Here is a 16,031-nt window from a genome sequence, read left to right as displayed (position 1 = left end):
CAGGCAGAGCTGAGAGTTCTACATCTTCATCCAAAGGCTGCTAGTGGAAGACTGACTTCCAGGCAACTAGGGTGAGGATCTTATGCCCACACCCACTGTGACACACCTCCTCCAACCAGGTCGCACCTACTCCAACAAGGCCACACCTCCAAATGGTGCCACTCCCTGGCCCAAGAATATACAAATCATCACACTGCTTCCTTCGGTTTGCCTACCAGGAAAGGATGAGTTGTAGCACTTATGAAGGCTTCTCAAGAATTTTGGTGCTGTGATAACTTAGTGTTGGCAAGCCACACTAAGGCTGTGAGATGCAGCATTTCTAGTGAAGGAGAAATTAATCCTTATGTGTAAAGACAGCTCCCTCATAATGTAAACTCAAGCCGCTGAGTTACAGCATCAAACAAATGGATTGAATAGAAAAGGCTTCCAGTCTCTCAAGGGCATGGGCTCGTTCTAGAATACATTCTAGCTCATTCATCAATACCCACTCGATTGTTTATATAGAAGTAACTAATGCTATTTAATAGCACAAGCAGAGCTCCCTTGACCCTATTCAAGAATTTTGAATGTTTATTTGATGCAAGGCAAGTGGCTGGCGATAGAAATTCCAGAAGTACATGATGTTCTTTTATAAAAAGCAGGATATTTACATAGAATATGTTTATAGGAAAGGCTTGGCTTTTCACTCCAGTTTTTTCCCATGTTAAATAAGTCCTTTTAACACTATGAATAATTGAATTTTAGAGTCAAGAAGTGTTTACAGGCCCCAAGCTCAATTCTTATGCCCACTAGGCCCATAGTAAATATCGTAGTATGCATATAAAATGCATGGGACAAGAGGGATAAGAAGTCTTGATTAAGTGTTTGGAGTGTGCAGTGCTGGCAACATTCTAGCGTACAGGCAGTGTAAACTCTCTCTTTGTGTAGCTGCTGACATTCCCTTCCTTAGTTTTCACCCAGGAGTTGCTTCTAGTCTCATGGATGTCTGGGCCATTTCACAACATTGCAAGGTAGAGCCATTAAGCATTTCCCTTTGGATAAACAGCTCCAGGTTTTATAAGGCTTTAGGTCTTCTTAGCAGACCTCCAGCAGCCTTACCTTCATTTATTTTCCCCCATATGGATTATGTTCGACACCACTAGACAAGACATAAACCAGTCTTTAAAAAGATGTTTGAAAATGTTGTTGACATAAAGAAATTCTAGGAGTGACAATCGCATCACTCCCTGCATTATTAGTTGTGTCTGTGTATACTGAGCATAACTTTGTACCAGCATTAGCCATGTGAGGTGAGAAAGAATTGCCTGTTTTGTAGATGCCATCAAAGACATAGGCTTTTCTTTTTCTTTTTCTTTCTCTTTTTTCTTTTTTCTTTTTTCTTTTTCTTTTTCCTTTTCTTTTTCTTTTCCTTTCCCTTTTCCCTTTTCTTTTTCTTTTTCTTTCTCTTTTTTCTTTTTTCTTTTTCTTTTTCTTTTTCTTTTTCCTTTTCTTTTTCTTTTCCTTTTCCCTTTTCTTTTTCTTTTTCTTTTTCTTTTTCTTTTTCTTTTTCTTTTTCTTTTTCTTTTCTTCCCAAATCTGACATGTAGTCTAAGAAGGAGTCTTCATGCTTTCCCCCACCAGTCACATTGCTTTACATTCATAGCACCTTAGGGTACTGATTTCCACCCTTCAGGTGCGGCTAGTTGTGAGCTCAAGGAGTAAGAGCTGCTTGTATGGGTAAGCTTCCAAATGGAAAATTACAGAAATAAACTTGCTCACAAATGCTCAGTTACTGCCTCTTCTTCCGACTTCTCTTCCAGACCAGTAGTTTCACTAAATTAAAACAGACTCTGTCTGAGCAGTATTTTTACACAAGTACAAGCAGTTGCTGTATAGGAGCTCTAACTTCCAATTAACTCAGCCTCTGATCAGTGGGAACTCTGGTTTACACTACCCTTGCTGGTTCCCTTCGCCAACTCTTGTATTATAATTGGTTTCATTAATGATTATGGAGGATGATTGCTATGCATCTTGGCCTAGGCAGGTCTTCTTTAGCAGTTAGGATCTGACCCTGACTCTGAGGAACAAGAATAATGCTAAGGATGGGTGGGGCACAGGTAGAGATGAGAACTGCAGCACTTACAAGTTGCTACGAAGGATGGCCGTGGCCCTGTACTTACTTGACTGTCTAATGTGTCCTTATTCTGGAAGGAAATGTCATAGGAAGAGTAGTAGGGAGCAGTGGAGATAGACTAGAATTATGCATGAAAATTATGATTTGGTTGATACCGTGTCTAATTTTAGAATTTACATGATGTCTGCCATTCTTTTGAGCCAAAACCAAAAACCAGGCAGAATAGTCCCATTAATGAAATGAATGTAAGGAGAAATGAATTTGGGTCTCATGAATTATTTGTCTGTTTGACTCAAGGGTGAAATATATAAATATTGAAGAACTCACTGTAGGAAGTGAAGGATTAAGAATTGTATAGATGCTTGACAGTCTCTCGTGCACTCATAAAGCCAAAGTGGAAAGTGGCTGTATAGGAAAGGTAAATTGGATAGGGGAAATCTGTCTCTCTAGAAAGTTTTGTTGTAGTCTGATTGTACAGAAGAAAGCTTAAGGTACACGGTAAAGCTGTGTGCTTTGACTTGAGCCCATAATAGGCACTCAGTACATACCTGTCAAATTGCATAGCCATTTGGAGAGATTAAGCTGTGAGGTTTTAACTTGTTGTATTAGTTTTTATAGAATTTCTCAAGCATTTATTAACCACATACCCATTCAGAATTTCTTTATATCTGCAACTTAAATGGCCACATAAAAGAGTCTTTTAATGTGTGAAGGCAAGAAGATAAAATTTCTGGGTAACGAGATACATTAGGATTTAGTGTATATGTGGCACCACACTAATTTCCTAGAACACATGTTGCCATAAACACACACATATTTACATGTGCAACAGAGGCTTATGGCTCACAAGAAAATCTTGAGTCATGAGACCCAATGTAAAGTCCATGTGGTAATGCTGGACAAAGGCATATGTCACCATCAAATCCATTTCCTTTTCATTAAGTCATTTTTCTTATGTTCTGTGTAGCTGTATTAAGGACAGCTGCATCTATGGTCAGCTCCTGACGAGAATGGATGGATTCACTGAGCATGCCTTTAATCTCAGCACCTAGGAGAAAAGAGAGGCAAGCAGGTCTGTGTGACTTTGAGGCCAGCCTGATCTACATAGTGAGACTCTGCCTCAAGAACAAAACAAAAACAAAAAATAGGATGATGAACTTTCTCCATATGATATCCTTGGCTTATAGTATTCTGAAGCCTAATGGATCAGTCTTGACTCTTTTCTAAGTTTTAAATTAAACTGACTTCAATGAACCCCACTGTATGTCTCCTACCCTGTAAAATCCTGACTATAAGAGCTTTTGATTAAAAATGCAACTGAACATTCAGATTTACTTATTAAACAAATATGAAGCAGAAGCCAAACAATTCTTCACACCCAGTTTCTTCCGGTGTATACTAATGTTATGAATAATATGATAAAATATAATGTAAGGAAGGGCCTGTTGTTGCTGTTGGAATTTTTTTTAGGTCAGGAAGTATTAAGAGCTCTTGGTTGGCATAAGGTTTTTATACTGTTCGCAGTGACCAGTCTTCCCTTTTGCAATATGCAAGTGTAGCATACTGGGCATGTCCAAACACAATCCACTTCCACATTTCATGCCCCGATTCAACAAGCACCATTTACCAAGGATGCTGGTAAAAAGGCACTGTAAAGGACACAGACCAGATGTCATTTGCAATTCCTTAGTACCCTCAAACTCCCCAACTAGGAATTATGGGAAAATGCAACACATACTAGTCATCTATGTTAACACGTACTTGAAAGAACCCGATATAAGAAAACTTACGCCCAAGACATCACACAGCATCCTTTCTAGGAAGGTAATATTTTTTAGAGGCAGTTCATTGGAAAGAAAACATTTTCCTTGTCATTAAAGCAGCACTGCCCCCCACCCCCTCAAATGCTAGTGAGCAGTGAAATTGAGACATTTTTCATTAATTAAAGAATTGACAGCACACTAGATCAACACCTAGAGTTTTTGGCTCAGTGAGTCTGGGTGGGGCCAAGACTTGTTTTTTAAGATTTATTCATTGTGTATATGTGAGTATACTGTCACTCTCTTCAGACACACCAGAAGAGGGCATCAGATCTCATTACAGATGGCTGTGAGCCACCATGTGGTTTCTGGGATTCAAACTCGGGACCTCTGGAAGAGCAGTCAGTGCTCTTAACCGCTGAGCCATCTCTCCAGCCCTGTTTGGTGTACCCTTGGAGAACTTATCAGGCCTCCCCACACAGACTCCTCACAGCGTTCTTCTCACATGTTCCTATGATGGCGTGTTAAAATGTCCTCAGAGATGAGATAAAGCATCCTATTAGATGTGTCTGTGGAGGTGTTTTCCAGAGAAGATTGGCATGTGGGCCAGTGATCTGAATAGCAGAAGCCCCTGGCCTTGGTGCAGGCAGCACCATCTAATAGGCTGCTGGCCCTGATGAAATAATGACACACAAATGGAGAACCCAGCTCATGCTGATGGGCCTTTTGAAGGTGGTGTGTTTTCCTCTGCTCTGCTGGTGCTTATGCATATCAGGTTTCCCTTGGCACCAGTAGCTCTTCAGGAGGCTTCCAGCCCTTTGGGCTTCATAGACATAGGATCTACCTACTGGTCTCCCTGGCCCTCCTGTGTGTTGATAACTGTCTCAGGACTTCGAAGTCTCTGAGGTTGTGGGAGCCAGTCCAATAATTCCCTTTATAATTAGCCTCCCCCTTTCTTGGTTCTGTTTCTCTGGAGAACCCTAGTACATGTCTCGTAGTTCTTCATATACTCTGCTCTCACTCTAAGGGAGAAAACATTGGTACAAAGGCCAGTGAGGATGCAAGTGCTTCTTTATTTGGCTCCTGTGCAGAAAGGCTCTGAAGAAAACGTTGGAAACAAAGGACCAGAAGTAGTAGAAAGGAAGGGGGAAAATCCACAACTAGGAACAAGAGAGAAGAAACAGCCCAAGAAGCAAAAGTCTAAAAATCTGAAACCCGACAGAATACTGGACCTTATCCCTAAACCTCAAAGAAGCAAGTATTGATGAGTTAGGGTCTCAAAGCATTGGTATGGGCTCTCTTGGCATGTATGGAAACCCACACATGTCTTTCTTCTTCCAAAAGGATGTACTTATTAGTCCAAGGGTTTTGAAAACTATTTGGAGTTAACTTTCAGCCTCTGGTTTGTCCTCCCAGCGTGGGAAGAGAACACTTTTGTAGCACTATTGCATTTTGAAGTGGCACCACCTTCCTTCTGATCCATGTTCACTTAGACACAATTTCTCATTCAATCAAGTTCTCATAGTTTGCTCTGATATTCATTATATTTCATGCTTTTAAACTTAATATCATGGGGGTATTTATTTTTATACCAGGCAAGAAATTCTTTAAGAATGATTAATGTGCCGGGCAGAGACAGGTGGATTTCTGAGTTCGAGGCCAGCCTAGTCTACAGAGTGCGTTCCTGTCTCAAAAAAAACCAAAAAAAAAAAAAAAAAAAAAAATTAGTGTTAGCTTCTCACTCTTAAAAAAAATAATCTTCGTGTGAATGCACATTTGCCTGCACAAGCACACATATGAGTACAAGCACACATGACACAGAGTATGGAGTCAATGTCATAGAATGACCTGGGGTGTCAGTTCTCATCTTCCATCTTGCTTATTACAGGATCTCCTGTTCACACCTGTGTTTGTAAACGCTAGCTAGCTTGGGACTTCTCCTGCATCTCTTAATCTCATTAAGCTTCAAGAGAAAATTAAGTTACGGTTTTCACTTAAAACTTAAAGCCTTTAGCACTTGGACTATGACTGTGTATGGTGGCTAAGGTATGAATCGGAAATATCCAGACATTGTCATTTGTATTTTTCAGTTATTTTTCTATGTCATTTTACAAATACACCAGAGCTGTGATGGCATCTGTTATAAATGTGTCTTTGCAATCTTCAAAAGAACATTATAATGTCACAGTATAAATCCTGTAGGATCCCAAAGTCAAGGTGGATACCACTAAGGTACACTAATGTTACAGAGAAAACGTTCAAGAAATTATTTTCAGCAACGTGAGCTTGATTCTAGGGCAGTTTGATTAGGTTTTGTGCCCCCAGACATTTTCCAGGCATATTATGTAACTAAGTAAAGAAGAAATGAGATAAAAGAAGTCTTTGAAACACCTGTCCTAATCTTAGGTCATAATCAGGAGGCTTGGTTTACTTTGGTTTAGAGCAATGGTAGAGACCCCTTAGGGTGTCAACCAACCCTTTCATGGGGGTTGCTTAAGACCATCAAAAACCATGGATATTTAAATTTTAATTAAAAGTAAAATTAGTTATGAAGCAGCAACAAAAATAATGTTATGGTTGGGGGTCACCACATCATGAGTAACTGTATTAAAGGGTCTCAGCATTAGCAAGGCTTAGAGTCTTACAATAAAATGTTTGGGGAAACCTCATCTTTTAGACATACTGTGTTCATTTCCATCTAGGTTTTGTTTGTTTTTAGCTACTGCTGCTGTTTTCTGGCTTGTTTGTTTGTTTATTGGTTTGTTTGCCACAGTCTTGTGTCTAGCCTTGAATCTATTGTGTATCCTTGATCTCCTGATCCCCCTGCCTCTCCAGGGTTGGCAGTACAGGCAGGTATCACTATGTCCAGCCTGCCATTGTTCATTTCAGGATTTCAGAATGTTGTACTGATTCCAAAGATGCTGATGTAAAATTCTCTTACCCCTTCCCTTGGAGGTAGCCATCTATGAAAGTGTAACTTCGTGATAGAGATTTCTTTTCATTGACAAATGATTTGAGATGGAAATTCCTCAGAAGTACACTTTATATGCAAATGTGCTTTCCAGTTTAATCTCACAATTGTTTTTCATTTTTTTTCTAATTTATCTCATTCAGTTATTTAATTACTAGAAAACTGCCTTTCTCATTTTTCCTCTCCTTTTTTGGGGGTTTTCTTTTTAGAATTCTTCAAAGAACTTCTTGAAAATGCAGAGAAATCCCTGAATGATATGTTCGTGAAGACATATGGCCACTTATACATGCAAAATTCAGAGCTATTTAAAGATCTCTTCGTTGAGTTGAAGCGCTACTATGTGGCGGGAAATGTGAACCTGGAAGAAATGTTAAATGACTTCTGGGCTCGCCTTCTGGAGCGCATGTTTCGCCTGGTGAACTCCCAGTACCATTTTACAGATGAGTACTTGGAATGTGTGAGCAAATATACAGAGCAGCTGAAGCCTTTTGGAGATGTCCCTCGGAAACTGAAGCTCCAGGTTACCCGCGCATTTGTTGCAGCCAGGACCTTCGCTCAAGGCTTAGCAGTTGCAAGGGATGTAGTAAGCAAAGTGTCCGTGGTAAGTTCTCTGCACGTACTCTGTGTGTTGACATTTTGACTGGTTTGCTTTCAAAAGAAAGGTTGAAGAATGGTGCAAAACCAAATCATTAGTGTTCCATTGGCTCAATAACGATCTTTTCTTGGTCTCTCACCTCCCACACGTTGTCCGCAGGCATGTGTTGTTTAGAATTATTTACCAGTGCTAGGAGGAGCATCTTTATATATCATTCTTCTTTTCTGTAGTTTCCGTGGTAGCCATTCTTAAGTAGGATGTACATTGACTCTAAAATCTTAATTTTAAAAATGATCTTAACAAATTAGCCTCCATCTGTTTTTAGTTATTTTTCTCTTCTTGCAAGAATATCTCTCTCTCCCAATCTCTCTCTCTCTCTCTCTCTCTCTCTCTCTCACACACACACACACACACACACACACACACACACCACACCACACACACAGGCTCCATGCTTACTATGAGCTCACTAGTTGTAGACTAGGAAATGATATGTACCTAAGAGCACTTGTTTCCTTATCACAAAGTGTGCTCAGAGATTTCATAAAAATACTGTGCACTAGTCAAGGTTTTGATCATGACCTTGTTTATGAGATTATCAGGGTAGAAAATACTACTGTGATATGTGATAAAAGGAACCTCTTGTAAACTAAAAGAGTTGGATTAGACGGGTATCTTTCAGACTGTTCCATGGAGCCACCTTAGAAGGGCCTTCATGAGTGTCTGTGAGGTGAAGCGAAGAACAAGGGTTCTTCTGTGTTGGTGGTAGAAGACTGACCCATCTGTACCGTAACTGCCACAGGGAAGTTTAGCTCTCCTACATTTCCTGCAGGAGGATTTTGAGCAAGATGTTAAAGTGCAAATGGTTCTCTCCCTTCTGTTAGATTGCCAACTTTTTTTTTCCTGTAGTCCTGAGAATGGAACTCTAAGGCATTACAGATACTTAGCCAGTTTTTACCATTGAGCTGTACCCTTAAGCCCTTGAATGGTTTTAAAGGACCTTGTGCCACTACCCTTATGTAAAGCAGTTTGGAATTTGGGGCTGAAGAAGGTGTTGAGTGTTCAGAGCTTAGTGACTGACGGTGGAGGGCCCAGCTCACTGTGGGTGCTGCTACCTCTGGGCAGGTGGTCCTGGTTGGTATAAGAAAGCAGAGTGAGCAAACTGTGGAGAGCAAGCCAGTAAGGCAGTACTCTCCCATGGCTTCCCTCTGTGTGGACTGTGACCCAGGGTATGTAAGGCAGACCTTCCCAGGTTGCTTTTAGTCTTTTTTTTTTTTTTTTTTTTTTTTTTTGTAGTAGCAAAAGAAACCTAGGTAGAGATAGTTTATAATGTAATACTAGGGAAGAAAGATACACACCGGAGCAAAGTTATCTTTGTCAGATTGCTCTTAGGGCTTTTCCCTTAGGCTCTCAAGTGGAAGGCCAATGCGTAAGCCACTGTTGAAATCCTGTATGCACAGATAGTGGCTTTTGTCCTTTAGTTGTTTTGGTGATTGGACAAAAGGTCAATGTAAATATTGAACAGTATTATAGATATCAAAATACCCACCAGATTGACTGCCATAGAGTTCATCTACCGGTAGGATGACCATGTAATTTATTATCCAAACAAAGGCACTTACTGTCTAAACCAACAGATGCTTATTAACAAACATAACCAGGCAACAGGGACTGCTAACTGTTAATGAGCAACTAAGTACACAGAATGTCCTGTCACCTCAGTCAGAGAGGAAGCTGATGTTTACCAGAATGAAGCAAATAAGTCTGGAGACTGGGATACCACAGAAAATAGGTGCTGATAGGTTGGAATTAGAAAACTCTATGTACCTACTTACGGATTCTCTCAACTCCAGGTTGTAAATTGTTAGGAATTTCTTTGTAGAATATTTTTGTTCCCCTTATCTTTTTCCTTCTGATCCTTTCATTGTCAATGACAAATTTTCGGTGAGGAATATAAACCTCGGGTAGGGTAAGTGAAGTGATAGGTATAGTCAGAAAAGTAATCTCAATGCTGTACTTCTGTCAGCCTCAGCAGTCATTTTAACCTCTATCCCAGTCTGGAAGCAGTCCACAGTATACAATTCTTTAAGGCCCATGTTACTGGCATAGCAGTTTACCAGGCATATTTATTGACTTTTAACAGTGTCTTATGTTCATTCTAAGATGAATGGGCTAGAAGGAGCCAATGTGTGGTTTAAGTGCCCTGTGTATATTACACATGTCTACCCCTGTGCTATATATGCAAGTATGCAGAGAAAGACAAGGGATGGATATCCCTAAGTAAGTGTTTGAAGAGTGCTCTCTTTAACCAAATGTAAGCTCTACTGTTAGTTTGGGGGACAAAGAAAAGCTGCTTTTTAGCATAACTCCTTAAACATTTTTGTTTCAGAATTGAGCTCAGTTCTGTATTCATTTTGTACTTCTTAAAAGACTTCTTAAAAGATAGTCCATAGTTTTATGGAAATACAGAGAATACAAGATATGCCATCTAAATTACACAGGACAAAGGTTATTTGCCAGTTACTTGGCTAAAATAATATCAGGCTATATTAAGTATTATATTTGTAAAATAATAATAATAATAATAATAATAAAATAAATACTGTTTTGGCTTCAGTGTTGAACTACTTCTGGACTTAAGGATTGATTTGAAACCAAAATTTTAAACTAAGGTTGCTTATATTATTTTAATAACGCAATAGCAAAATACATAGACATTAAATCAGTTCCTAAAGATGCCAAATTAAGACATCTTGTATGGGATGTCCCTATGTAGCAGTATGCCAGGCATATTTATATTTTTGAAAAAAATACTTAACTGTTTTAATATTTTTGGACTGTAGGTCTCTGTTAAGCAATTAAACTTTTACTATGTGGGAGACATAGCGATGAGCTGTCAAATGTATTTCAAAATTAGTAAGTACCAAATCCATATGACTAACTTATAATTTGGATTCTCTTCCAGTTTATATATTGAGTAATTTTTTTTTCATGCCCGGGTTTCTTCACCTGCTAATCCTTCCCAAGTGCATTTTCTTTGGAAGAACAATTTAACATATGTAACATTTTGGTACCTAATAAAATTAATGCCCTCTAGCCTGAAGAAAGGCCTTTTAAGGTAGAAAATATATTTGCCAAATGAGGAGACCCAAATCACTTGGCTACAAAGAGATGTTGAAAGGCAAACTGGAAAAGCCTCCTGGCTTTGGGGCAACTTGCTGGAATACTTAACTCAGAGATGGTCTCACTTTCTCTTTATAAGTGGACAACACCCTGGATTTCCAGCTTCCTTTTGAACTTCCAAGATGAATAATGATTTGATCAACACAATGCCTTTGAAAGGGCCACTGGCACCAGCAAGCTTCCTTCCCTTCCACAGAAGGGCACTACTTGGTTGAAGTACTCTTGCCGTGCCTCACATTTGCTGGACCCGGCACTGTTAGCACACTCCTTAGAGCCTTAGGATTCCAACTGATGTGATGCCCCTGCATTAGGAACAGATGGTTCAAGAGGATCCTGCTGCTATGCATCTTTGTATTACTTACCCCATCGTTATCTGTCATGGTTCATGATGCATTTCTTACTTACCTGCTTGTAGCAGCAGTTTTGCCTGGGAGGATGGAGTCTATTTTGGTGCTCAAGAAATACACAAGTGGTTACATGAATCATGAAAATTAATAGCTCTTCTGCCAAAGAGATACATTCTCATGGTTTCAATTAGCACTGGCATAATGGGTCTGTGTCTACACCCGCATGCCAAACTACAGGGACTATAATTAGACAATGGTGCTTTACCATCAAGATGTTATGAATGACCATCCTGCCTTGAAAATGATTTCTGTGGATTCCTCTCTACTTCCCTTGATTCCAAATACTAGACCAATTTTTAATATTTTTCCCATACCATTATAAATGCAAATAAGCTTTTAAAAAACATATATGTATATATATTTTTAAATTTTTCCCCACACCTTTATAAATGGCAATAAGCTTTTAAGAAACCAAGTATAAACTTCCATTCTACCCTTATTAATATTTTTCACTTTAATGTAAAGGCTAGACTTGCAAAGGGCATGGTAGAACTCAAGCTATGGTGAGGCTAGAGATGAGTTGGTGTATCAAGAGGCGGAATAAGTAAAAGTTGCAAACACTCTAATTATATTAAGTGAATTAAACCAATCTCAGGACCACAGATTCTGGATATTTGCTTTATGATTTCTAAATTTTATATAGCTAATACAACAATGACATAAAAGCAGAAGAGAACTGTTAGGGCACAAAAGGAGACTAATGGGAGGCAAAAAAGAGAGAAGGTAGGGGTAGTGGGGTGTGAGAAGCCATGCTCCATGTCCTTGTATGGAGATATTTTTAGGTAATAATACCAATAAAATGAATATATACAATGAAAAAATTTTAAAAAAATACTGCAAAGTATAAAACCAAAACATGTAGAGTCTTTAAGGGAGTTAAAATAATCATATTTTTATTTTATGGGAGCATAACTGAGTCTAGTGATTTCACATGAAGAAAAAAAAAAGAGTTTCGGGTATTTGTACAGCTTCTATCTACAGTGTGCCCACAAGTATTCTTGAGTGAATGAATGGGAGCTATTCTATATATTACGCTTTCAAATTTTTCTTATCAGATCAACAGCAAGGAATGTCTCATATATATCTCTTGGCGCACGCACGTGCATGTGAGAGAGAGAGAGAGAGAGAGAGAGAGAGAGTGTGTGTGTGTGTGTGTGTGTACTGAATTCGAGATGACTTAGGAAATTGCTAAATAAACTCATCACATCCCACGGCAAGTGTGGGCTCCCTATCTCTTTTTCTTACCATAATTTGGTGCAATATTTCCTGTTGTTTTTATTGGGTGCTTATGTTACCAGGCAACAGATGAAAAGCTAGACCTTTGCTGTTTGTTTGGTGTGAGTGGCTGTGTAAAAAAAAAAAAAATGCAGGGGAGGGGGCATTGCGCAGCAACACATGCGTGTTCAGAGCTGGAATAAAGTACAAGGTAATGTGTTTCTAACTTGAGCGCAGCACGCTGACTTCCGTCGTTGTGTAATGTTGGTTAAAGCTCCTTGTGAATTTCTGAAATGAAATGCAGGCTGTGGGAAGAGTTGTGCTCCAGCATTTTTCTTTTTGTAAGATGCTCACTGGAGTTTTCAATGTGGGCCTCGAGGATGCAGGTTATTAGGTAGAAAGGCTCCATTGATGTATTTTTTTTTTAAAGAGGCTTTGACAAGGAGACTTTTCTATAAAGGCTTTTTATAGCAGATATGGCATACAGATGTCATGCTACATGCTCAGGAAGGCAAAGAGGAGGGGGTTGCTGCTATTGTCCCTCCTCCCCTTCCTCTCCTTCCTTTCCCTCTTCTTTCTTCTTTTCCCCTCCTTTTCTCCATTTTTCAGCTCTAAAATCCCTGTCTTTAAGCTACATTCCCAGCCTACAATGAATACTTTTAAACGAAGTTAAGAAGTACATGAATGGCTTCCCAGTGACTCTTACTAGGATATATTCTGAGTAGCTTTCTAGAGTTGTCTTAATATTGGGAAAATGATAAGTCAGTTGTAAAGAATTTTAAGTGTCTTAGAAATTGGATATTCGTGTATTAGGATTATGGATCAATCACTCAAATTGATTTTGGTGTTTGAGTTAGTACAGAACTGTTCAGTCCAGAAGCTAAACATTCCTTAGCAAGAGTGAATACATGTTCTCCATAAATAATATCATCCCTTCTTCCTTCTATAAACCTTTTCTTCCTATAAACATTGTCCGATCTGGTAAAAATTCATTACCTCTGCTACATTTCACTGAAGTTCTTTAAGTTTTAGAACTTAGGGAAAATATGAGTTATTTTCAGCCTGTTTGGTTAAAAGAGGAGCTTTTTTTGTGATACTAGGGATGAAACCCAGGGCCTTGTGCTTGCTAAGCAAGTGTTCTGCCACTCAGCTGCAATGCCCCACCCCACCCCACCCCCACCCCCAAGCCAAGGGAATGCCTGTCTACTATGTCCAGTGGTGTTTTCTTGAGCCTTTGAACTCTTTGTGAGCTGGGACAGTGAGTAATACACTGTAATTATATCTCTTTTCTCACTCCTATAGCAGCTTGAACAGTTTTCAAGTCATGGTGCTGGCACTCAGTAAGTCATTATTATTTTATTAAACAATATGTCCTTTCCCCCCAGTATCTAGTATGCATTGCTCCATATATAGTTGTGTCCTAAATTGCCCTCTAACATAATCCCTGATTCATTTCACCAGTAAACCTGAAAAACTATACCTTATCACTAGAAAGCATCCAGCCCTGTAGCTGATATAGAGTGTCCATTGAGTGTGCTGAAAGTGTATGAAGTCTGAGAACCCCTGTGTTGCCCCCAGGCTTCCTAGTTAGGCTTTGATTCCAAAGAAGTCATGTCGGTTTTCACCAAAGCATCTGGGGCTCATAGTACTTTTCTGGCATTTGTGAGACCTAGATCTGATCCTCATCACTGACAAAATGCTACACCTCAAGGAAGTTAACTGCATGCACTCCAGAACCCCTGTCTACCTGTCTCTCAGGCTCAGCTTTTAGCTCTGCCAATTTCAGAAAGACAGCAACCATCCTCCCCCAACACGTGTAAAAGCTAAGCAAGCATGTTCTCTGTGAGTGCTTTAAGCCATATTTTTTTCAAAGGTAGAAGGGATATATATATATATTCATTCATTCCTGTTCTGTCTTCAGAAGCTTTGAGAAACAACTATATCCCTAGGAGAAGTCTAAAAATTGTGACATCTTCTGAAATACAATCATAAATGTCCACCCACATTCTTATCCCAGCCCTATGGATTTGGGAAGTGATTCATATCTAGACTCAGAGCCTTCTGAATGAAAGAAAAACATAGCAGCTATTAGTCAAGAGATGTGACCCAAAGTCCCAGTCACATTGAACATTTGAAGTAGCATGCTGTGCCACATAGGAAAGTACATAGCTGAGGATGAAATGGAGACCTTGGAGCATCTTGCTCTTTTAATTATCCCCTGTGTGGCATGATCTACTATTTGGTTTGGGGACTTCTGAAGTAAATATATTTCAGTAAGTGAGTTTTAGAGCGAATGAAGGCAGTATTGACTTCCTTTTTGATGATCACCAGGGAATAGAATGTAAATGAACTTGATTTTTCCCTTTTTTAAAAAGCTCCCTTGGGAGGCAGAGGCAGGTAGATTTCTGAGTTTGAGGCCAGGCCTGGTCTACAGAGTGAGTTCCAGGACAGCCAGGGCTACACAGAGAAACCCTGTCTCAAAAAAACAAGAGAGAGAGGGGGGGGAAGGAAGGAAAGAAAGAAAGAAAGAAAGAAAGAAAGAAAGAAAGAAAGAAAGAAAGAAAGAAAGAAAGAAAGAAAGAAAGAGCTCCCCAGTCAGGTGTGGTGGCACACAGCTTTAATCCCAGCAGAGGCAGATGTGTCTCTTGAGTTCAAGGCCAACCTGGTCCCAAAACAAATGATGGTATTATGACTGTATGTTGGCTTATGGATGAGAAAGGTCTAACCTTTCACTCCTCCTCAGGAGTGTAGATATCCCATTGGAACTTGTGGAGAAGCATCCTGCAGTGCATGCATGGCCTGTTGTTACCATGTGACAGGCAGCAAGAACCATCCCTGGATCGACGGGGCTTTGAGCTTTTGCCAGAGACTCCAGAAGAGAATTTCCAGTGCACCACTATTCACACACTAGTATTTACCCCTTTCTTTCCTGTGTTGATTGATACACCTTTGGCCTTTTAACTAACCTACTTTGCCTTTTAATAAGAAGTCCTCTGCGGTTCCATTTGCTAAACCCCAAGAGGCAGGGCTGTTGCAGAGTTAGAGTGAAGAGCTGTCCTTGTTACATCTACCATCCAGCCTTAGGCAGGTTGATAAAGCTCGGGTTCAGGGTGAACTGTTAGTTTATTGAAAAGTCTTCTACAAAGGGGAGGTCCTGTGGGCTCCCCCTTCAGGTCTTTAGATCCCCTGGCTATTGAAGAAAACCTCTTTATATACATGGTCTCACCCTCCATGTGGGGCTTGCTTCCCAGGTTCTGCATTCTCTTTGTGTGAACCATACATGGTGGTCTGATTTATGGCTGTGAAAATAAAGAACATTTTTTTTCTCTCGCTTTAATGCTTAGCATGTTTCTTCATCCCAGGTTTCTTATAACGTCTCCATCTCTCTTTACAGCTGTGGTGTATTTAGTGTTCCCATAGCATCTTATAGCCAAGTGCTCTGTGATCATTTTTTTTAGTAGTTAAGTAACAGATCACATGTAGAACTTGAGCTGGGAAAAAATGTTGCCAAACCCAGCTCCATAATCTTCCTTTAACTAAACGCCACTGTGTCATATCATTTCATTTGGTCTCTGACTTTAAACTGAAGACTCCATCAGATTAATTTAGGGGCAGGCATCACGGGGTCTACTGTATTCATGGTTTGACTTGCAGTTAAACTTAGGATGCAGTGTGTTGCTTCTTAGAGTTAGCTCCCTGACTCCATGAAAAATAAGTAGTAGAACAAGGGCTTCAGAAAATGCTTCTCGAATCTAATTATCGCAACTTGAACATCTTTGTTTACTTC

At 39.7% G+C, this 16,031-nt stretch overlaps 1 protein-coding gene across 2 annotated transcripts in view; it reads left to right on the top strand.

Annotated features, from left to right (window-relative positions):
- Gpc4 (glypican 4) overlaps positions 1 to 16,031 on the top strand; it is a 113,917-nt gene that overhangs the window by 83,185 nt on the left and 14,701 nt on the right. For both annotated transcript variants that reach the window (XM_011250978.3, NM_008150.2), the window contains exon 3: positions 7,054 to 7,445. In XM_011250978.3, coding sequence (XP_011249280.1) covers positions 7,054 to 7,445 — 392 coding nt within the window. The remainder of the gene's footprint in view (positions 1 to 7,053; positions 7,446 to 16,031) is intronic.

This window comes from Mus musculus, chromosome X (genome assembly GCF_000001635.26).
Source record: "Mus musculus strain C57BL/6J chromosome X, GRCm38.p6 C57BL/6J".
Classification (NCBI taxonomy): domain Eukaryota; kingdom Metazoa; phylum Chordata; class Mammalia; order Rodentia; family Muridae; genus Mus; species Mus musculus.
The sequence above is the reverse complement of the archived record's forward strand: the minus strand, read 5'-3'. Positions and strand labels throughout refer to the sequence as shown.